Source organism: Notolepis coatsorum (genome assembly GCF_963971535.1).
Source record: "Notolepis coatsorum genome assembly, chromosome: 9".
In the NCBI taxonomy this organism is placed as follows: Eukaryota; Metazoa; Chordata; class Actinopteri; order Aulopiformes; family Paralepididae; genus Notolepis; species Notolepis coatsorum.
Genome location: NC_140173.1, coordinates 33,142,553 through 33,167,192, shown reverse-complemented (window position 1 = coordinate 33,167,192; position 24,640 = coordinate 33,142,553). Strand labels below are relative to the sequence as shown.

Below are 24,640 nucleotides of genomic sequence, written 5' to 3'. Positions count from 1 at the left end.
CATATCTAAAACCTCCTATGGACTCGTTGCTTACTGAGTGTCTCCGCCTGGGGCGCCCTCTAGTGGACACAGTTATATATGCAGGTAGACAGTTATCAGTGTGAACAGTTATATATGCAGTTAGACAGTTACTAACAATCCTACACAGAACCTCTGCCTTCAACACTTTGAGGCACAATTCCTGACAGGATTTTATAATATTGTAGCTTGACAATTTTTTGACACGATCACAACAAGAAACGACGCTCTCAGCTGAGTCAAGAAACGACGCTCTCAGCTGAGTCGGTCAGTAGTGTGAAGCACCTCTGTATTCATGGGTTTCATCTGTAGGCCTAGTAGAGTTGGGCGTAACTGGCGTAGGGAACTTACCGGGGGGGCAGAACTAGCGTACGTCAGTGGCCAATCAGATCGCAGAACGCGAACGCGGAACTGGAAATCCGTTGGTAAAAGAATAGACGCAGGCGGGCAGGAATTGATTGATTGATTGATTGAAAACGTTATTAACAGATTGCAGAATGGGTACAATACAGTAAAAGACTTTCGTCTTATTTACCAATGTACAGTTTCTTCCCCTTCGGATGTATATATTTTTTATGATCTCTTTTTACTACACAGTTCTGTATATTTGTATATCTTGTATGTGGATGTCCGATATTATCGGCCGATATTGGCATAAAAATGTATTTTTACATGTATTTAACCTTTATTTACCCAGGCAAGCAAGTAAGAACAAATTATTATTTTATTTATTGTCAAAGTATGCATAATGTTGTGTTAATTACATGACAAGAGATATGTAATGTTAATTACCTGAAATTATAAAGTTTTTTGGGGGGGGGGGGGGGAATATCGGTATCAGTTGATATCGGTATAGAAAATTAAGAGTTGAAAATGGCCGGGGGACCCCGATGTAAACAAGACGAAAGTCTTTCTCTGGTCTGCATCCCCTCTTAGCAGTTGTTTTGTATTGAGCGGCCGTACTGTATTGTACCCATTCTGCAATCTGTTAATACAATTTTCAATCAATCAATCAATTTGCTTTAGGAAAAAAAATTGAACGTTTTATGCCATACTCTGTGGCTGCCACAGGCTTGCCCCGTGTGAGGATCGCTCCGGCATTGCAGCTGGACCCTATTGGAGTGACGTCAGACCGCCTTCCATGAATCTTTTCCCCGACGGGTAGATCTGGATTCCCTAACCTAAACAATGACGTAACACCGCGTCCCCGCTTTTGGAATGACAGTTAGCAGGAGGAAGATACGTTATTATTATTAATATGTCTTATCTTTGTCCATTCATTACTCGTTTGACGTCTCGAGTTAATATCCGGGGGGTTCATGCACGGTGCTCCGTGTTGTCCACCACTAGTACAACACACCGTTATTATTCCGTGGTAAGAAGGCTGCTGGTGTTACTTTACTCGGTGTGTAGGTTGTTGTCTTCTTTTAATTAGCTGGTTGATATCATCTATTATGTAGATCTCTGTTTCTTGTTACCGGGCTGGCTGACAAAACGAGGATCTTGTCGTGAAACTGACCCTGTGATAGTAGCACACTAGCAGGGCAGTGGAGTGTGTTGCTCTTGAATGAATGAATGATGAATGAAAACTTTATTTAACAGATTGCAGAATGGGTACAATACAGTACGGCTCAATACACACAATTGTTAAGGGGATGCAGACCAGAGAAAGACTTTCGTCTTGTTTACACACAACAGATTTCACAAACAGTACTGTATATTGTAGATCTGGTATGTCATAAATGTCTAGATGTAGCAGTACTGTCTATCTGTATGTCATGTATGTCATATATGTTATGATGAATTGAAAATGGGGGACCCTGATGTAAACAAGACGAAAGTCCTTCTCTTGTCTGCATCCCCTTAACAATTGTGTGTATTGAGCCGTACTGTATTGTACCCATTCTGCAATCTGTTAATAACATTTTCAATCAATCAATCAATCAATCAATCAATCAAAACTGCCCCCTGGGTTAGATTCGGTTGGGCATAAGGCTACAGTTCAGACTGCAGACGAAAAGTGGCCCACATCTGATTTCTTTGCTCATAATCGACTCAGGTCTGATTTTTTCACAACAGTGTGAATGAACAGCACAAAACACATGGAATCTGATATTTTCTATTCTGATTTTGGCCACTTTCATAGTGGACTTATTAAAGATACAGCAGGTCTGATTTGTTGCAATGCGTTCAAAAATCTGATCTGAGCACCAAATCAGAATTGAGCACTCAAGCTTGCAGTGTGAAAGTAGCCTTAAGTTCATTACTAGACATTCGTAGATAGATAGATTCCTTGGACCAAATTAGTCTATAGATACACAACAGAACATGCCAACCACCACACAGATAGGTCCTACTGTGCTGCTCAAGCCTGGTCTCCATTAGCTATGTTCAGCCTGGCTGGGACTAGCCATGGTCTAGCATGGTATGGTATGGTTGGGTGTGTGTCTCCATTAGCTAGTATGTTCAGCCTGGCTGGGACTAACCATGGTCTAGCATGGTATGGTATGGTTGGGTTTGTGTCTCCATTAGCTAGTATGTTCACCCTAGCTGGGACTCCATGGTCTAGCATGGTATGGTATGGTTGGGTTTGTGTCTCCATTAGCTATGTTCAGCCTGGCTGGGGCTAGCCATGGTCTAGCATGGTATGGTATGGTTGGGTGGGTGTCTCCATTAGCTATGTTCAGCCTGGCTGGGACTAACCATGGTCTAGCATGGCATGGTATGGTTGGGTTTGTGTCTCCATTAGCTATGATCAGCCTGGCTGGGGCTAGCCATGGTCTAGCATGGTATCATATGGTTGGGTTTGTGTCTCCATTGCATTTCTTGTAAACTCTCCGGTTGCTAGGCAACCTCTCAAAATCCACACCACCAACCGTGGTACACAAGCTAAACCATGATGATACAACAGTCCCAGTCATGTTTGGTTAGGTTGTGAAAGGTGTCTGTCTCAGCCAGGGTCCAGAGGTGTCTGGCACTGTGTGCCAGACAGCATGACTAAACAAGACATACATGACAACATTAACACTGACAGTACAAGGTTAAAGGGGCACTTCACCTGAAAACAACAATACTGATTTATTTTGCACATAATCTCATACACAACAGGAGGATGCAATGTCCCTGGTGGCCGTATTCAAACTCATTTACTCTCATAACTTGTCAAACTAAACAAAAATGTGTGCAAAACTGTTTAGAGTTTTTGGATGTGTGTGAAATGATGTGCAAAATAAATCAGCATTATGTTTTGGTGAAGTGCCCCTTTTAATTAATGAATGAAAAAAGAAAAGTATGCATAGTTGCATACTGTACATACTGTTTATATTAGTGTTAGATTCTGATCAAATCGGCCAGTATCACGTCTTCATCTGTTTGGCTTGTGTAATCATCTCCCCATCTGCGTTGTGTTTTATCTCTCCGACGTCTCATACACTGGCTGATACAATCCTTATCTCTCCCTGTTAGTGCGATCCGCAAACCATAATAATTCTCCACCTTCGTAAGAATTCGACACCTTGACAGCATACCTTTCTTGAAAGAGCGTTGTTTATTGATATAAACAGAAGCCTCAGCCCAGATGTTATCAGATTGTATTTTCATTGCTATCGTCTCTGCTGTTATTCAGTCCAATGGTGGTTCAGGCCTTGTGTAGCCAGAACCCTTCTCCCGTTAGCCGAAGCTAATGATGATGTGTCATTCCCTCCCCCCCCCCCCCCCCCCTCCGTGATGAGAGGAGAGAGTCTCTATTCAGTGTGATCTCAGTCCTAGTCAGATTGTAGTCTGCCCTTACCCGGAACCACTGTTCGATTTATATGATCTTTGTCATAGCAACGATGGCCCCGCCCCTCTTCTGGTTACTAGGTGCCGCTGCCATGACAACTGCTACTAACCTTTAGACACACATAAAAACGTTTCATTACTGTAAAAACCTCCATCGCCCTGCTCCTGTGTCTCCTGCCCCGCCGTTATCTTTGTTGATGTACTGGGGAATTCAAAACATTCTGCTCTGCTCAGTGTGGTGCTCACAATCACCCTGCTCGCTCTGAACCACCTCTCCTGCTTCCACCACCGTCAGCCTGCACATTTCGACCCTTTCGACCCTTTAGATGCTCTCATCTCCCCCCAATCTATACATCACATACATTCAAAAACACCCGTTTCCTTCATTAGGGATGTTCGATATTGGCTTTTTTACCGATACCAATATTGTCCAACTCTTAATTTCCGATACCGATATCAACCGATACCGATATATGCAGGGTCGTCCCCCCCCCCCCAAAAACGGAATAATTTCAGGTAATTAACATTACATATCTCTTGTTGTGGAATTAACACAACATTATGCATACTTTTGACAATAAATAAAATCAGAATTTGTTCTTACTTGCTTGCCTGGGTAAATAAAGGTAACATAAATGTAAAAAGAAATAATATATAAAAAAATAAATAAAAAAAATCCGATATCACATTTTAATGCCAATATCGGCCGATAATATCGGACATCCCTAGTTTATATACTACGCATACATGACTTTGGCTAGAAGTGTCACCAATAGGCTTATTATTATTGATGTGGTCATTGTGTTTTCCAGGGCCCTTCGAAGCCGCCCGCTGGGAGCTGCAGCTCTGGCCTGGAGAAGTACAGGGAGCTGCAGAGGCTTTTCCACAGGAAGCTGAGGGCCACGTACAACAAGTTCTCCAACGTAGCCCGCGACTCCGTGGTGAGATTGGCCCTCTGGTTGTGTTTGAAGAACGCCATTTTACCACAAATTCAATATCAGAGGAATGGCCCGGGTGTATGAAACATTTACATTTAGTCATTTAGCTGACGCTTTTATCCAAAGTGACTTACAAGTTCTGTACGACAAGTCAGCAGGAAGGGTCTTAGCCAGCGTCTTAAAGGAACATGCCAACATTATGGGAAATGTTCTTACCGTCTTCTCCAGAGTCAGACAAGAAGATAGATACCAGTTTCCTCTCTGTGCGTTCAGTAGAAAGCTATCCGGCTGCAAGCTAGCCTACTTGACTTAAACCCTTTTGCTCTTTGGGGAGCATAGGGCATTCATGAACTCTCTCCAGCTGGTTCGGTGTTGGCCGATTTTCTCTGCTTCCTTCCATGATGTTCTTTCTTCCTTGAGATCCGCCTCGACAGACCTTCTCCAGCTGTTTCTGGGTCTTCCTGGCTTTCTCTTCCCCTGTGGGTTCCAGGTTAAGGCCTGCCTGGTTGTGTTGGAGGATGGTTTTCTCAGGGTGTGTCCAATCCAGCCCCATTTTCTGCATTTGATTAGGGTTTCAAGTGGTTCTTGTTGAGTGGTTTGCCAGAGCTGTTTGTTTGTGATGGTGTTTGGCCAGTAGATTCCCAGGATGTGTCGTAAACTAGCCTAGCTTAGCACAAATGAATGGAAGCGGATGTGGACCAGCTAGCCTAGCTGTTGGCCAAAAACACCTCTCCCAGAGTTTTGAGCTAGGCTAGTGGTCTGTATCCGCCTACATGCATTTGCGCTAAGCTAGGCTAGCTTGCAGCCGGATAGCCTTCTACTGAACGCACCGAGAGAGGAAATTGGAATCTATCTTCTTGTCTGACTCTGGAGAAGACGGTAAGAACATTTTCCGTAATGTTGCCGTGTTCCTTTTAATGCACCTAGTCAATTGAAGCTTCAGTGGAAATCCATACTATTAATAAAGTGCAATGTAATCTGTCCTAAATCAGGTCCGGGGACGTCACCATGTGTATTTTGTGGAAGCAAACAGCATCTTCAGAGTGGATACCAGATGGAGTAAGTCTCGACATTATACTGTTCTGCATTTTACATATCTGTAGATACTTTATCTCTATCTGTACATATCCCTTACCTACTCGTACTAGTTACGCTGCTGGCCAGTATGACTTACTACCATAGTGTCTTTATACCTGTATCACTGTACATATTAATATTACAACTTTGTACATACTTCCTATTAGCACTACACCCAGTAGTACTAATTGATATATTTTATACCCAGTTTAATCATCTGTACATTGTATATTACTGTTGCACTTTACTGTTACATTTGCACTCTGGTTGGATGCCACACATCTTTTAGTTGTACTGTACTTGTGCTGTATGATGACAATGAATTAGAATATAATCTCATCTAATCTAAATCTGATTTAGCCTGTTTGGCGTTTAGCTTAACCTGGTTATCCAGACAGGTTAAAGTAGCTATTCAATTGTTTCTTTTCTGGTTTGATCAGACTGCAGGTTTTTCTTAAACCTAGCTCTATGGCAGGGGTGGCCAACCCGCGGCTCGCGAGCCGCATGTGGCTCTTTGCCCGTCAATGTGTGGCTCTTCCATCCAATTCATTTTTTTTATGTCACTCATTCCATAAGGACGTAAATAGTGTGTCTGTTACTAGGCTTGAGTAAATTGTAATGACCCAAATGAGAATATCAATTCTATTAAAAAAAATATATATATATTTTTGACTGTGAATAACACCATGCTAAAATTTACCAGACCTGAAAATTCTAAGCAAATTAATAAAGGGAAGATGATTTAACAGAAGGTTTTGTAGATACAGTACTGAATTCTGCCATCTTTTTTATAATGTAAATTTCTCCACCATTTTTCATCATATTGCAACACCGTTTTTTGCTAGACGTTCACAGAACGGTAGAGAAACTAACTGCGTTCTGTTTTATGGCAATAACGTTCAGGTTTGTGGGAGATAATCCCAAAAAATAAGAGAAATAAAAAAGTTAATCCAGAAGTCGGGTGATTGACAGGGGCTGGCGTGAGCTGGGTAGGGTAGTTTTTCTAAATTCGAAAGCTCTGAGTCTCTTCCTTCAAAAGACTACACTCACTTTTGGCTGCTCCACTTCCTCCTGTCAATATGCGCCGGTTTCCGACTCAATGCCCTGAGATTTCTATAATCTTATATTTCACTAATAACAGTTAAAATCATTGGTAAACCAACGTAATGCTGAAAATATACACTTTTACTGTATATCTCGGGCTTAAGAGGTTAACCCTGTGAGGCCCAAATTAAAAAGACATTAGCAACTTCAGAGGCCAGAGGGTGAGACCTATAAACACATGAAGGGTGCCGTGACTGAAAAAAAAGGTTGAGAAACGCTGTGGTGTGGCTCTTTGTGGTACCACAGTCATTTTTGTGGCTCTTAGTCTCTGACTGGTTGGCCACCCCTGCTCTATGGTGTCGGTAGGAGACTGAGGCTTTGGAATCAGATAAGATCAGATAAGATAAGATATTCCTTTATTGATCCCCTTGGGGAAATTCAGGAGACAGGGTACCGGTGGCATAATTATAGTATAGTGGAGAAGTAAACATTTAATAGAATAAAAAAGCAGTGTAAACAATATAACAAACCAATATAATTAACTCTGGACATGTGCATATGGGCAACACGGTGCGAGATGAGGGTATGTATGCCCTCTCAGTATTGAATCAGGTGACCCTTGAATCGTTCAGGGTCACCTGAATCTTAAGAACAAATCCCATTTCTTTGGTGGCCCTGTTCCCCGTTATAAAGTAGGAAGAACGGGGACGGTTGTCACACTTTTTACTCTAGTGTGAATTGCTCATCAACAAAACACCTTTCAATAGTCATTCCTACATTAAATTGAAGCTTAAGATGTTGGCTTGAAACGTGTATCCCTCTAATTTTCCAACGTATTGTAACAAAGAGGAAATTACCTATCAAAGACATTCTGACACATTGTGACAACCAACCCCATCGCGGCTATCAACCATCTAAAAACGAGTTAGTTAGCCGACGACAATCTAAACTATAGCTTTCCCTTCACACTTTTTAACACATTGTGTGCCATAAACGTGTTTTTACGTTTCTGGGCGCCAATCGTTGAGTGCCATAAACGTATAAATACGTTTATGGATCGTTTGATCTTTTTACTTTGATCCCCCGCTCTACACAGTTGCACAGAGCGATCTGCATCATTTAGGCACGTCCCGAGAATTTGGAACTGCATTCTGATCGACCATCACCAGGTGGCAGTATCGTCCCGTGTCTGAACTGCATGGGGGTCTAGCCTGATAGCCAGATTCACTTTCGGTTTCTCCTCGCGAGTGGCCACTCCTTCTCCCGGGACAGAAATTCACAGTCCTCGCCTCGGGATTCCGTTGCCTAAGCGTATTTGACGATCGAAACGTATATAGACATATACACTGGTAATCGCGATGGCGATGCGATCACTTGGAATTATTCTTTTGGAATACCTTCTGACTAAGGTAGGGTACATTTGATGTCTATTTTACCTAATCTAAAACGTGTTTTTCTAACGATCACAGTTCTGTGTTTCAACGGACGAAAAACATGCTCGGCAAACGCGATCATAGTTTTGAGTTAAAACGACCCGATAGGGCGAAGAAAACGTTTTTTTCCTATAGGGCAAAGAAAACGTTTTAATTTGTTTTACCTACTTTATATAGAAGCATCTAAGAATGAAGTTCTATGGAAAGTAGGTCTGCATTCCCTTAACAATTGTGTGTATTGAGCCGTACTGTATTGTACCCATTCTGCATCTGGTAATACAATTTTCAATCAATCATTCCAATAATACACAGTTGGATGTGTTAGTTGGTTGGATGCACTTCAAGCTGCTTCCACATGAGGCAACTTCTCTCAATCATTCCAATAATACACAGTTGGATGTGTTAGTTTGGTTGGATGCACTTCAAGCTGCTTCCACATGGAGGCAACTTGTCTTTTTTGTAGTTGTGGGAACTACTTTTTCTGGCGGATGGTTTTTTCAATAAATCTTCGATTAATGTGTGTTTATTGTATAGAAATAAGGTTGGATGAATCTGGCAGTTGTATAAAAGCTTTACACCACTTGTAGTCGTGATTTGTGACCAATAAACCATGCCTAGGGGGGTCTAACGACCCTCGGCTGCGCCTCGGGCCTAACGAACACCCCTAGGCATGGTTTATTGGTCACAAACCACTCCTGCGCGTGATGTAATGCTTAAATACAGAACACAAACACAGCTTCGCAAACATAGTGCAATGACCAAGGAAACGACTAGAAAGGCCGGAATTCTAAAGGTAAATTAACCAAACAGCGCGGCACAAGTGTTAAGGGTAACAATTGTTTCATTATAAGCCAGTTGTGTAAAAGCCTAGAAGAAGAATACTGAGGAGCTGAATATTTACAATTTCACATGAAAAACACAAAAAGTCCTCTCACCTCAAGTTCAGCTGTCTTACTCCAAAGAAGACTATGTAGGTGAGCTCTGATCCCAATTCTGGACATTTCCATAACAAAATATGGGAGACGGCACCTTATGGTAGCGAAATATAATGAATGTGACAACCAACCCGTGTGACGACCAACCCCGTTCTCCCTACAGCGTGTCAAAGCGGCCTGCTGATCTGATCAGAGGCCAGGAAATATCTTAGTATTATTTTTTTGAAAAGTCCAGCTTGAAGCTTCCTGCCTCTGGGAGTCCGTAGAAAAACTTTGTTGCTCATGTGCACAGCGCACGGTGCCAGGCTTGAGGAGTGATGCCAGAGCTTGTTCTATTTCAGCTAGACATGGAAGCTCACTCTAGCTCATTTCTCCATAATTGCATATCTCACCTTTTTGAGTGTTGTCGTGATTCTGAGAAAGAAGTGCAAAGAGCTCTGACTCCGGTAGAGTCCTTCACTATCCATTAGGGATGAGTTTGAATATTCGTGCCAGTCTCCACATTCGATTTTCATGTCGGAGTCGAAAAAATTATTTTTATATAATTTAAAATTATATAAATATATTTAATACAATACCTTTTATTAAGTACCTCCTCACCAGCCAGCTGCCCCTGCAGCCTCCTCCCTCTGTAGAGAAGACGAGGAGGCACAGGGTCCTTCAAGTGCTTAACCCATTCTGCGCCAAAAACGAGTTAACTCGTTATTGCCGTCCAATCGTTGAGCGCCAGAAGACGAGTATACTCGTTATTGGATCAATTTTTCTTTGATTCGCTATTTCCATTCATAATTCATCGGGGCAAGCGGTTCTGAGTGTTGTCTGAGATCGCAGATGGTCAATACCACCGCCTAACGCCTTGCGCTTGCCGCTATTGCACTCCATTTGAAACAATGTAGTTTGTTTTCTGGGCCGAGCTGAGCCGTGTGGGCGGGGTTTAAATACTCCGGCAAGACAAGCGCCTACAACGATGCATCAACTAGGCTAACCCCCCCCCTCGTTCATATGCAATGCCGGATAACGTGGGACAGACTACCGCGACCAGTACTTGGAATGGCGATCAGATAATTGGATTATCTTTTTTGCATTACATCAGAGACGAGGTAAGGACAGTATATATCCAATCTTGCGTTGATCTGATATATTTTTTCTCCCGCGATCGAAGCTGTCTGTGTGGAATGTGTGTGTGCTGTTTCCCGTTGGTCACATCTAGGGATGCCCCCCGAAACCCGGTTCTAAACGGGAACCGGTACTAAATTCGAAAAAAAACTGAGTATTGATAAGCTCCGACGTTGTCGGTTCTGCTATTGATACTCGAGAAATTATGGAGTTTTTTTTCGAGGAATTTAAATGTTGCGAACGATCTCTCCTCTCTGTTTCGCTCTGCCTGCACGAGAAGCAGGGCTGTTAGTTTACACACACTCACGAGCGACACTCACACAAATGCACATACGGGTAGTTGGCTCCGTGCTGAAGCGTGCAGCACACAGACGAGCTCTGCGCTCATCATGGCGGAGAGAACAAAACGAAAGTCTGGGTACACTTTACGAAAGTCGATGCCGACAACACACATTGCCACAAGTGCAATAACACATTTGCAAGTAAGGGTGGCAATACAAGCAATTTGTCAAAACATCTGTTGTCAAAACATAACATTAGTCTGCAGAAATGCGCAGTTTTTGACGGCTTTGCTCGCAGTGTTCCATCTCCATGTCCACTGCAGGTAAGCCAAGATACGGAGTTAGCTAGGCTAATAACGAATTATTACGAATAGGCTAATAAATCAAATATAATTGCTTAGCTAATTGTTTAGCTACAAATATATTTGAAAGATGACAACTTTTTATAGATCGTCAGGCTGAGGCTGCAGCCACCCTGTCCCAGCCCACCCCTCCTCCCTCTACCACCACCGGTCCCAGCCAAGCCCAAAGTCCCTTCACCCTAGCTATAATATTTATTTATAACGTTATATAAAAGAACATTGCTGCTGCTGTTGCTGAAGAAATAATATTTATGTATTATATTTATTTATTTATAAAGTTATAAATAATAAAGCAATGTCGATTTTGTTTGTAACACATTGGGCGCCGGGCATTGTGCCCATCATTATACCCAGTCTGCCAGCACTGTAACCCTATGGAGATGTTTACCTTCTTTGCAGGGCTATAACTTTTTAAATATTATAGCTATATCTGCATTACTATGGCCCATTCAACATTGATTATCTATCGTTCAGGATATGGGAACGTTATATTTTTTCATTCATACATTGTTGTGTTAATACCGTCTAGAATATAAGTATGTTTTTAAGCTTTTCTGCTGTAATTACAAAAACGCTAGTTATAGGCCCTGACGCATATGATAGATTATCGATTGGCGTTTCTTTCCTATACACGCTATATTAAAAAGTTCAAATGTATATGATCGGTATACATTATGCTTCATCATGCGTGAAGGAAAGGGGGGGGTCATTTATAATTCCTTGATCGTCAGTAATGGCTTTATTTTGTATGGGTTGATATGTTGAGCAGATGGTTTGCAGTGAAATGAATAAACAATCGGGCTGAAAATAACGTTATATTCCTCTTATCGTTCGCCGATGAGACTGGAGGAAAAAGATCCCAATTATTTGACGTCGATCTCCTACATCCATTTCCGGTTTGTATGGCGCAATAAACGCCGAAATAATATCGATTATTGCGATCCAAATGCACTCAAGTGTTTGTCTGGATCCACGTAACAAGATATGACTGCCGGAGGGATTTCCTCGATGCACCGATGGTGTAACTCGCCCGACCATCCACCAGGCGGCGGTATTGAGGCATTGCAATCTCAGACAGGGTGCCGCTGCAGTCCGGAGGGAGGCTGGATGAATTATGAATGCCATGGCGAAAAAATGAAATATTGATCCCAAAAACTATTTACGCCGTTGTTTGGCGCTCAACGCATGGCGGGCAATAATGACTTACGCCGTTTATGGCGCACAATGTGTTAATTAATCATATCCTTTTCTTGCAAAATAATCTAAAAGAACCGATAAGAGTATCGATAAAGTACCGAACCTTTAAGCAGTATCGATAAGAGTAGTAGTATCGATAAAATCCTAACGATACCCATCCCTAGTCACAGCACGGAGGGGCGCCCCGCTCCAAGCCCCATTTCATGCGTGCATGAGGAGACATAATAACGATAATCTAGCGTTGATTTCAGGAAGATTCGATAATGAAGAGAAAAATGGCAACGTGATAATGGATTTAACTAAAGGGCTGTTTTCGCGTCTTTTCCTGGGATTACTCAGAATCACTCAAACTATACTCATATTCACCACGGTATAAATGTACGGAAATGTACGGATGAAAAAATAATCTGTTTCTTGCATGTTGACCAGAAGAAACTCACTAACAATCGACAACGTTATTAGATCCATAGCTATAATATTTAATATAGTTTTAGCACTCGCAAACACGGCATTCTCTCCATTGAACAAAGCACTGGCACAAACGGCCATACGCCCACAGCGACCTCCGGCGGTCAATGTGTTAAAGTGCTTGATTTTTTACCAAAAAGAAGTCAAGGCCTGGAATTCCTTGAAAACAGCAAATTTTTTAACAGGGTGCTTAGAAAGTCTTAATTCAAATCAACCATTCGCATTGAACGTTTTGTTCATCCACGATAAAATAGTTTTGAATCAAATTAAATGTTTTAATCTAAAGTATAACTAATTGTCGGAAATTGGTTTTAAATAATATTGAATTCGATTTTTTTTTCAATTAAATAAACAGCCTTTAGATGTTGTTTCAAAATGAAAAAGTGTGCTTGGGAAAGTACTTGAAAGTCCTTGAATTTCATTTTGCAATGTCTGTGGGAACCCTGGGACCGCGGCTCACTGTGTCTGCCTCACCAGGTGCAGAAGATTCCTCATTGCCCCGCGCCGTGAGGCGCTGTCTGTGGTCCTGAAAGTGTCTGCTCAGCCCAACAATGCAATATTATTATTAAAAAAGTGTCCCATTCCATCCCAATGAAGTAAATGACCCTGTGTCGTATTCTGTATTGAGGTGAGTCAGAGCCAGAGGAGGTGCTGTATCTGGGACAGTACTGCGAGGAGGAGGAGGAGGAGGAGGAAGGGGAGGAGTGGATTGTCCACAGAGTGCGTCTTTCCCCCCAGGAGAAGCACCTAGCCGCCACGCTCAAGACTCCCCACAGAGAGGAGCCCAGGTCAGTAGAATAGAATATTTCTCCAGGTACATTAGAATAGGGATGTCCGATATTATCTGCCTACCGATATTATCGGCCGATATTGGCATTCAAATGTAATATCGGAAATTATCGGTATCGGTTTTCAAATATTTTTTATTTAAGAACAAATTCTTATTTTAAAAGTATGCATATGTTGTGTTTTTTGGGGGGGGAACCCCGCATATATCGGTATCGGAAATTAAGAGTTGGACAATATCGGTATATCGGTAAAAAAGCCAATATCGAACATCCCTAGAATATATATATATTTTTTATACACTTTTTTTCTCCTTATTTTCAATTTTTCTCCCATCCCAATTTCGTGTTTTTTTTTCAATTCTCCCCTCCCCTGTCTTGAACGTTGCTTGACTATGCCCCCCCACTGGTCGGTTGTAGGGAGGATAGAAGCCTTGCATCACGTGTCCCCTCCGGTACACAAGGAGGCAGCCTGTCGCATCTTTTCACCTGCCAGCGTGGACTCTCAGTGGCGAGGTGTAACGCATGGGAGGCTCACACTACCCTCGCCATTTCCTGTCTCTGCTGTGCAGGCGTCCCCCAACCGACCTGTAGGAGTTGCTGTCCACAACGTCCAAATCCCCACCCATCGACTTCCACTTGCTGGCTCTGCCAATTGAGCCAGTATGACGGCCGGCCCAAGCCGGAGGCAATGCTGACAGAGCCTCTTGCATTGGTGATGAGCGCAATCTCCGCTGCGCCACCCAGCCGCCCATATCCCTAGAATATATTATTATTAGACTAAGTACTGCAACCGCCCTCCAACACTTAAATAGATAGATTATTCTATATTCTATCACCCTATACTACAACTGTTCATGTTAAAGGTTTGATTGATTGATTGATTGATTGAAAAGTTTATTAACAGATTGCAGAATGGGTACAGTACAGTACAGCTCAATACATACAATTGTTAAGAGGATGCAGACCTGAGAAAGACTTTCGTCTTGTTTCCATCAGGGTCCCCCATTTTCAATTCATCATATGACACACATGACATACAGATAGACAGTACTGCTACATCTATACATTTATGACATACCAGATTTTCAAATACAGTACTGTTTGTGATACTAAAAAAATCCAGAAGAAGAGTATATACATTTGACATAGAAACTGTGCATTGGGGGAGGTTGGGTAGGTGGGGTGGGGCTGTACATTGGAGGTGGGGGGGGGGGGGGGGGGTTGGGTAGGGGGGGGGACACTGTACATTGGAATACTGACTGACATACATTTGACATGGAAACTGTACATTGGAGGAGGTTGGGTAGGTGGGGTGGGGTTGGGTGGGGCTGTACATTGGAATACTGACAAAGCCATGCTTGGTCTTTATTGTACAACTGGGTTAGGACATTTGTAGGGGCCAGTTTTGAATTGCAGTCTCCCGTAGGTGTTCTTTGAGAGTGTTTTTGAAGGTGGGTAGTGATTTACATTCCTTTACAGCTTTGGGTAGGGCGTTCCACATTGTTGTGGCATAATTGCGAAACGTGTTTAGTCCCTTGTTTGAGCCGAATCTGGGTTTTACATGATTTGTGGAGCTCCCTCTGGTGTTGTGATCGTGGTATTCACTGACCTTTGGGAAGTATTTTGACATGTACATGGGTACCTTGGTCGTGTAGTGTATCTTGTAGACCAGGCCCATTGCAAGTTGCTGTACTCTGTTGTCTACTCTAAGCCATCCTAGGTTGGCAAAGTGTGCAGGGGTGAGGTGGGTTCTAGGAGTCAGGTCAAGCAGTAGTCTGACTAGTTTGTTTTGAGATGTTTGTAATTTGGTTTTTAGTGCCTTTGAGGTGCTTTGGTACCATGAGGTGCAAGCATAGTCGTAGTACCCTTGAATGAGTGCTCCTGCCAGAGTCTTCAGGGTATTCTTGTTTACCAGGGAGGAGATCCGGTACAAGAATCGAGTTCGTTGATTGACTTTTTTTATTACATTGGATGCCATTTTGTCACAGGAAAGATTAGCCTCTAGGATGGAACCCAGGTAGGTAATTTCATCTTTCCTTGTGACAATATTGTCACCCACTGTAACTGAGAAGCCGTCTGTTTTGCTGAGTTTGTTATTTGAACCGAAGAGAATGGACTCTGTTTTGCCCATGTGTAATGATAGTTTGTTGTCGGCGAGCCATATGCAGATTTTGCCTAGTTCCGAGCTGAGGGTTTTTTCAACCTGTAACTTGTTCTTGTCAGAGACCAGCAGGGCTGAGTCGTCCGCAAACAGGAACAAGTTGCAGTCACAAGCTGACGACATGTCATTTGCATAAATTAGGAACAGTAGTGGTCCTAGTATGCTTCCTTGTGGAACACCACAGTTCACTGTGAGGGGGGGGGGGATAGGGTACCGTTTACCTCCACCATCTGTTCTCTCCCCTCCAGGTAGGATTGTATCCAGCTCACTGATAAACTATCAAAACCAATTGCTTTTAGCTTGTCAATCAGAATGGTGTGATTGACAGTGTCGAAGGCCTTTTGTAGGTCTAGCATGACCATGCCGCAGTATTTGCCCGCGTCCACCTCTTGCTTGATGTGGTCGTTCAAATAGAGAAGGCATGTGTCAGTGGAGTGGGATGTTCTGAAGCCAGATTGGAATTCGTAGATTAGATTTTTATCCGTAAGGTACTTTTCGTAAGGTAGAGTCTGTAATGTCGTCAAACAGTAACCTCCAGGCAAACGAGCCCCCAAAGCCCACCAAAAGAGGACCGGACCAGTAAATGGTATCAGGAGATACTTAAAGTTTAGGAGTCAGTTAGTTAATAAAGCAGTCTTTAATCATGATAGTTAATAAAGCAGTCTTTAATCATGATAGTTAATAAAGCAGTCTTTAATCATGATAGTTAATGAAGCAGTCTTTAATCATGATAGTTTGTGACGTACGTGGGTTGGTCATTATCATTATTACTGTATTTGGAAGACCATGTGAACATTAGATTAGTATCGTTTGTATGTGTGTGTGTGTGTGTGAACATGAGAGCTAATGATATCTCTTCTTCTCTTCCTGTCAGGTGCTGCCCGTCCCTATACTGAAGGGTGCTGATTGCCTAATGAAGGACAGCTGATGGCAATCACATCAAGAGGGGCGGGTGCACAAGTAGCTGACAGAACACACACACGGGAGTCTCGTTGCTGGAGTCACTTGCCTTATGGTAGAGTGGGGAGGCTGCTGTCTCGCCTATCTATGGCCTAAGCACAACACTGTGTGGCACGGTGCCATCTTATTTGCATGGAGTGTGGGTTAGACTCCACAGCTGTGGTGGCCTGGGATGGGCCCAAGGTAGTATCGTGACTACTAAGTGTTTGTTTGAGTTGTCTTATCTGTATGTCTTGTTTGTCCTCCCATACCTTTTCCCTTTGTGTGTGTGGTGGGTTGAAATCCCCACTGACAACATCCCTTTTCCCTTTGGGAAAAGGCCGTGGGTTGGAAGCCCCACATTACAATAAACATAATTTACCATTTGAAAAACGTCTTTGTTTACTATCTGCCTACCCGGGACTGTTTGAAAAGCATTTTTCTACTGAGGGGGTTGTTTCTGCTCATGTACCACCTGCCCAGTTACTATCTTGTATGGTCGATAGACCTCTGTACATGACATGGGGGCTCGTTAGGTTTGCGCAATTGTATGGTTCCTTGTTGGTAAAATAACGGGGTGACTTGTCGATTGAAGCATGTCAGGTGTAGTAAGATAGCGTTTTCTAAATTGGTAAGTTAGTGGGTTCCATTGTCCGTGCACAGTTGCTTGATGTAAACCATTATTGTTGTGATGCTCTTAACCATTCTATTTTTCTGCCACATAGGTAACAGGGGGGGGTCACCTGCTTGGCTAGAGGGTGGGGGGCACGAGTCGTGATTCCGGTGGAGCGCGCAATGAAATCGGTAAGCGACTGAAGATATGTGTAGCCTTTCATCCAGGTAGTGGAGTAGTTTATCTGGGATAGGCTAGAGTGACACAGGTGACTCCTAGTTGAGTGGTTAGGACCATTTGTTATTGTTTTCATTTAGTAGATGTGGTCAGTTGGATTGTTTTGGTTAAGAGGTATAAAAGCAGAATGTGTCTATTATTATTGTGCACGGTCATGGTTAATTAAGTGAGGACGTGATATATATATATATTTTATATATATTTTTTTTTTACGCACGCATAAAGACATAATATGGCTGCGTCAGCGTTTGTTTTTGAAGTCTTCGTGGCGGATCCGACAGAGGATCAGGTGAAAGGTTGCACTAAGGCGGAATTATGCCTTATTGCTAAGCATTATAATATTACTGTGCAAAGTTCCCAATCCAAGGCGGATATGAAGGCAGCTGTAATAGCGGGGTTGGTGGAGCAACAGGTGTTTAGCACGGCTCGGGGAGTAGTGAGTCATAGTGATCAGGAGGTTGAACACACCGGCGAATGGGTTGACTCTTCCTTGCGTGATCTTAACCCGGAGGGTGGTGCTATTAGGAAGAATGGTAGTACGCCCAGAGCTGAAAGTGAGGGTGCGGGCGATTCGGATAAAGAATCCACGTCTTCTGGCCATACGCGCTCTAGTCTGCGTTTTGCCCGTCTCCAGATGGAGGAGAGAGCGCTTTTGCGCAGAGAGGACAGAGAGGACAAAGCAGCTGTACGAGACAGAGAGGACAAAGCGGCTGTACGAGACAGAGAGGACAAAGCAGCTGTACGAGACAGAGAGGACAAGGAGAGGGAGAGGGAGAGAGACAGGGAAGAGCGAGGAAGGGAGAAGGAGAGAGATAGAGAGCTCCAGATTACACTAAAGAGGATGGAACTGGAGAGTGTTGGCTCTTCTTCGCCCTCATCTGAAGGTTACCAGGGCAGTTTTAATGTTGGGCAGCATATTGCTATGGTTCCTGTTTTTCGAGAGTCTGAGGTGGAAGCATTTTTTGTTAATTTTGAGCGGGTAGCGGGGGCTGCGCATTGGCCGGAGGATCAGTGGGCACTATTAGTGCAATATAAGCTCACGGGTAGGGCTCAGGACGCATGCCAGTTATTATCGAAGGAGGACAGCATGGTATATGAGAAAGTGAAGGGTGCTGTCTTGCGCGTATATGAACTGGTGCCGGAGGCGTATAGGCAGCGGTTTAGGGGACTAAGTAAAGCTCCCTCGCAAACACATGTGGCATTTTCCCATGAACAACGGATGATGTTCACTCGTTGGTGTGAAGCGTGTAAGGTGGATGGGGTCGAGGCTTTGAGCGAGTTAATCCTCATTGAACAATTTAAAAAATGTGTGCCCGAACACATGATAATACAGTTAGAGGAGCGAAAGGTTTCTACCCTCCAGGAAGCTGCAGTTTTGTGTGACGAGTTAGCAATGATCCACAAAAATGTTTCTGTACGAAATGGTGTGTATGTAGGAGGGGGCGCGTTTTCTCCGTCGGGGCCGCCGTATCGCGGAGGTGACGAGCGACCATTCCGACCTCGCTCACCGCCGTCTCGAAATGCCTTGGGTGACGAGCGAGCTTTCCGATCACGCTCTCTGCCGTCTGAAAGGGTGTGTCATTATTGTAAAAAAGAAGGGCATTTTGTGAAGGACTGTCATGCGCTAAGGGATCGACAGGAGACCAGGGAGTCAGCCCAGGAACCGAAAGGGGTGGGTTGATTGGTACGGTGTCATGTCCTGACCAGCATAGCTCTTTTGAGCCCTTTTTGTTTGATGGTTGGGTGTCCCTGTCAGGTAAAGTTGGGGACTACCAACGGGTGAGAATACTCCGTGATACAGGAGCCTCTCAATCGTTCATCCTGGCTGATGTGTTACCATTGGATGTGGACTCCTGTCGGTCGAGCGGATTGGTGAGAGGTATTGGCATGGGGTGTGTGCGCGTGCCGTTGCAGAAGGTGCATGTACAGTCTGCACTGATCACAGGTTGTTTTCCGGTCGCGGTTCGCCCATGTTTTCCCGTAAAAGGCGTGGATTTCGTCATGGGGAATGATATCGCTGGGGGTAAGGTCGTCCCTGTGTTGGAGGTTGGAGACGCTCCGTTTACTAACTTGTTGTGTGATGCATTGATTAATAATCACCCCAATGTCCCTTCTATTTGTGCTGTCCCTAGGCATTTTGAGGCGGGGGATGAGGTGTTTATTGTGCTGCCCACGCCTAGTACGGTGCTCACTGCCCGGTTCTCGGGACCTTATGTGGTAAGAGGAAAGGTCTCTGCCACTAAGTATATGTTGCATACGCTCGGGCGGCGGAGGAGGACACGCTGGTGTCATGTGAATAGGCTAATGGAAAGTCCTGCCCGCGTCTCGTCGGAGTTGAGATGTGACAGGACTGTTGTTTCACATGCTGTGTTGTGTTCTAATGTGCCTTACAGGACGCACGGGGTTGATGTTGGGAGTGCGAACACCATTGAGCAATTTGCGTATGGTTGACTACAGTATACCGTCATGGCCTCGGTATGAGGAAGGTGCCAGCCACGTCCGGCGGCTGATGCGTCTGGTATTGGGTGAGGTGGTGGTTGACCGTGTGGGCCCAAAATAGGGGCATGTGGTCTATATGGAGTGTGATTTCTATTTATTTTTGTTCTGTTGGTACTAATCGGATGTTGGTTGATAATAAGTGATAATGTTTTGCTAACCCTGCGGGTTCGCTCTTATGGGGGGAGGTGTGACGTACGTGGGTTGGTCATTATCATTATTACTGTATTTGGAAGACCATGTGAACATTAGATTAGTATCGTTTGTATGTGTGTGTGTGTGTGAACATGAGAGCTAATGATATCTCTTCTTCTCTTCCTGTCAGGTGCTGCCCGTCCCTATACTGAAGTGTGCTGATTGCCTAATGAAGGACAGCTGATGGCAATCACATCAAGAGGGGCGGGTGCACAAGTAGCTGACAGAACACACACACCGGAGTCTCGTTGCTGGAGTCACTTGCCTTATGGTAGAGTGGGGAGGCTGCTGTCTCGCCTATCTATGGCCTAAGCACAACACTGTGTGGCACGGTGCCATCTTATTTGCATGGAGTGTGGGTTAGACTCCACAGCTGTGGTGGCCTGGGATGGGCCCAAGGTAGTATCGTGACTACTAAGTGTTTGTTTGAGTTGTCTTATCTGTATGTCTTGTTTGTCCTCCCATACCTTTTCCCTTTGTGTGTGTGGTGGGTTGAAATCCCCACTGACAACATCCCTTTTCCCTTTGGGAAAAGGCCGTGGGTTGGAAGCCCCACATTACAATAAACATAATTTACCATTTGAAAAACGTCTTTGTTTACTATCTGCCTACCCGGGACTGTTTGAAAAGCATTTTTCTACTGAGGGGGTTGTTTCTGCTCATGTACCACCTGCCCAGTTACTATCTTGTATGGTCGATAGACCTCTGTACATGACATATGTTACACCCGCTAAGTTCCTAGCTTTAAGAAAGACACAAGAGTGTAGGTTAATTTAACCATAATATTTATTACATAAAAAGGAGTGGACAACATTTCTATAAGCCCACTTCAACCTCATGCTCAGGAACCCCAATCAGTCTTGACCGGGCAGGGTTTTATTCACAGCAACCTGGTGACACTTCACACAATGAAGGAGTAATATCAATTGTCAATAAATAGCATTTCATACGATCAATTGTCAATAAATAGCACTTCATACGATATCGATTGTTAATAAATAGCACTTCACACAATGAAGGAAACTTTATCACACATCAATAAATACCACGTCAAGAACTGTATAAAAAGGGATGTCAAACTTCTCACAATGAAGTAAACAGACATCCTACCACTCGGTGATTCAACTTGTGCAAACTGTGCATAACCACGGCATCCATATGATAATGGCACACTAAGCCTGCCCGTGTTCACGTCTGAGAGAGGTACCTTGTACATGGGTTGGTGTTATGGTGGGGGGGAAACGGACACACAAATAAACATACATGTAAAGAAAACTAATCCGGCCCAAGATTAGACATTATATTATAACTACCAAACAATATACTAAAAGTGTTTCACGGCAAGAGCAGCTGGACCACTGGTGCTCTGCCGGGAAACAAACACAACAGTATTAAAACACTTTATTATTAAAACAATAACACGCATAATTATTAAACAACATTACATGCTAAAACAAAGTACTACATTTAAAATACCTGGTTCGTCGGTGGTCCTATAATCCTACCGACTACTTTCAATCCCGCTGGGAACCAGGCAAGTGATCTGGAACAAACACTCCATGTCACACATATTGTCGAGCACCTTAAAACCCGCTATTCCTATACCATAATACTACCACTGCCTACCTTAGCGTGTAATGCTTGTTCCTGCATTCCGGAGTGAGGTGTGCACCTACCTCACTGCACCGGCCGCAACAAACAATTCCAACTAACGTTCCTCCCGCAGGTATCTCCCTATAACGGAACCTGGCTCATTGAGGCCCCTCCTCCTTTCTCATTAATGCCACCCGTCACACATAGTTAATAAAGCAGTCTTTAATCATGATAGTTAATGAAGCAGTCTTTAATCATGATGGTTAAGTAAGAAGTAATGTTTGTGCTAGTGAAGTAATGTTTGTGCTAGTGAAGTAATGTTTGCTAGTGAAGTAATGTTTGCTAGTGAAGTAATGTTTGCTAGTGAAGTAATGTTTGCTGTTATGAGTGGAACGCTTTGATGGCATGATGTGGTGTGGAACCCAATTTGCAGTATAGACCCGAGGAGAGGATAGATAGGAGATGGTAGGCATTGGTTGCTTCTTTCAGAATAACGTGCACTTTATTGACACACAGAATCTAATATGAAAAGAACACTTTGAAAAGGAAAAGAAAAGAGAGACTGTGGTCTCAAACAACGATATAAACACAACACTAAAAGAGTACTCACAACGGTGAACAACAAACAAAAGTAATGATCCAGCAAAGGACAGCTGGATTGACAACACTTATATACCAGGACTAATTAGAGACAAGAGGATGATTAGTGAAATGACACACAGCTGGGTAATGACTAAACATGAAACGTAACAGGGGAAATATACAGAAACATGACAATACCAAACAGCACATAGATACAGACACAAGGAGACAAACCTAAATTAGACAATGGGGCACAGTAAGGACAACAGATGAACACACAACAGATTGGTGATGACAGACAGGACATTAATAAATAAAAGACAACAAAGATGAATGCACTGAACTAGTCACCCTGGTGGTTGAGAGACGTAGTTCAGGCGTGGGAATTGTCCATGGACAGATGAGGGTTGTGACGCAGGACCGGGGGAACCCTTACAGTTTACTAGTGAAGTAATGTTTGCTAGTGAAGTAATGTTTCTGCTAGTGAAGTAATGTTTGTGCTAGTGAAGTAATGTTTGTGCTAGTGAAGTAATGTTTGCTAGTGAAGTAATGTTTGTGCTAGTGAAGTAAGGCTGAGCCCGAACGTTCGAACGTTCGTTCGTTACGTTGACATTCGGACTTTAATTAATAGGTTCGAACATTCGGTAAAAAAAAAAGCAGGCGCGCGACGTTGAGGCGATGTGAAGCGGCGCGTCCCCCGAGTGCGCTCGGCTCAACCAGTGTGGTCTCTGCCGGGCTGTAGCTGGATACTATTGTCTCAACCAATGCAATAGAACCATTTTGATTGACAGGCGATTCTGCCAATTACGTCACACCGCTTGCACCCGCCTCTGCTGTTACCACCAATCGGCAAGCGTTTATTTATTTTTTTACTTCCGGCAATACATTTATCTGCTTGCGAGAGTCAGACCGAGAAGCACAACAGAGTGAAGTGAACAGACTCCGTAGCTCCCCGCCGAGGAAGGATCATTAATGAATACCAGCCTTTTTCGGCCACGGAGCGCGAGCTTCATGGCGGGAGGTGGTTGCGTTCAAAACAACTCTGGCCGAGGGCGGACGGGCGGCAGGCGTGTTGGGAGCCGTGTCTCTCCGTCTCTCTGCCGTCCCCCGTTCCGAGACGGTGGACCGAGGCGCGCGCCTCTCTCCCTTCCCCGTCGACCAAGAGTGAATACCTGTTATTGAACGTGTAACACTAACTATATAACGTTAATGCCACAAAACGAATGCCTTTTATGCCCCTTACGTGACTGCGGTGTGCAAGGGCTATTGTTTATCATAAGTAGTAACTTTAATGCAGTAGCTTGTTTATTTTCTTCTGAGTGCTTTGTTTAATTACATGTTTACATGAACAGCCACCACTGTAAACAATATGTTTTTCACCAATAGACTATGCAATGCCGCCCTCCGTAGGATCTATAATAATACAATACAAATTATTAAAAAAATGAAAAAAAATTATTAAAAAAAAAATTATTAAAAAATTTAAAAAAACGAACGTTCGAACGTTCGTTCGATAAAACCTGGCGAACGTTCGAACCCTAAAAACAGGGTTCGGGGACAGTCTTATAGTGAAGTAATGTTTGCTAGTGAAGTAATGTTTGTGCTAGTGAAGTAATGTTTGCTAGTGAAGTAATGTTTGTGCTAGTGAAGTAATGTTTGCTAGTGAAGTAATGTTTGTGCTAGTGAAGTAATGTTTGCTAGTGAAGTAATGTTTGCTAGTGAAGTAATGTTTGTGCTAGTGAAGTAATGTTTGTGCTAGTGAAGTAATGTTTGTGCTAGTGAAGTAATGTTTGTGCTAGTGACATAATGTTTGTGCTAGTGAAGTAATGTTTGTGCTAGTGAAGTAATGTTTGTGCTAGTGAAGTAATGTTTGTGCTAGTGAAGTAATGTTTGTGCTAGTGACGTAATGTTTGTGCTAGTGAAGTAATGTTTGTGCTAGTGAAGTAATGTTTGCTAGTGAAGTAATGTTTGTGCGAGTGAAGTAATGTTTGCTAACATTCCACAGGTGTGTGGTGGTGAGTCTAGGAGAGGACCCCCCACTGACCAGACTCACACTGGACAAGGTATTCAGCTTCGGTAAGAGACCGCCCATTTACACTAGTGAAGAAATGTAGCTTTTCACATCTTTGTTTTCTGTTAACCCCTTATGCATAGGGCACATATTGCATAAAACCCCTGATGATTGCATACCCAAAGTAATTAGCGATGTATTCTTTAACCACTTATAGCACATGCACGAGTCGGGTCTCTTTTGAAAGGAAACATTCTGACAAACATTCTGACAAACTTTCTTCCACAACAGAAGTGGTGTATTGGTCATGGGCAGGCATGCAGTGGTGGTCAAACGCGGTTAAACGCCGTTTAGGCTACGTCACTGAGGCAGAAGG

At 43.4% G+C, this 24,640-nt stretch overlaps 1 protein-coding gene across 1 annotated transcript in view; it reads left to right on the top strand.

Moving 5' to 3' along the window:
* Positions 1-1,272: 1,272 nt before the first annotated feature.
* The window catches only part of prepl (prolyl endopeptidase like), a gene marked incomplete at its 3' end in the record, with an annotated part of 57,915 nt that continues 34,547 nt past the window's right edge, over positions 1,273-24,640 (top strand). Inside the window, exons 1-5 of the mRNA XM_084321826.1 lie at positions 1,273-1,393; positions 4,611-4,739; positions 5,729-5,795; positions 13,278-13,437; positions 24,259-24,329. Of these exons, the coding sequence (XP_084177952.1) occupies positions 1,277-1,393; positions 4,611-4,739; positions 5,729-5,795; positions 13,278-13,437; positions 24,259-24,329 (544 nt within the window). The 5' untranslated portion in view covers positions 1,273-1,276. The remainder of the gene's footprint in view (positions 1,394-4,610; positions 4,740-5,728; positions 5,796-13,277; positions 13,438-24,258; positions 24,330-24,640) is intronic.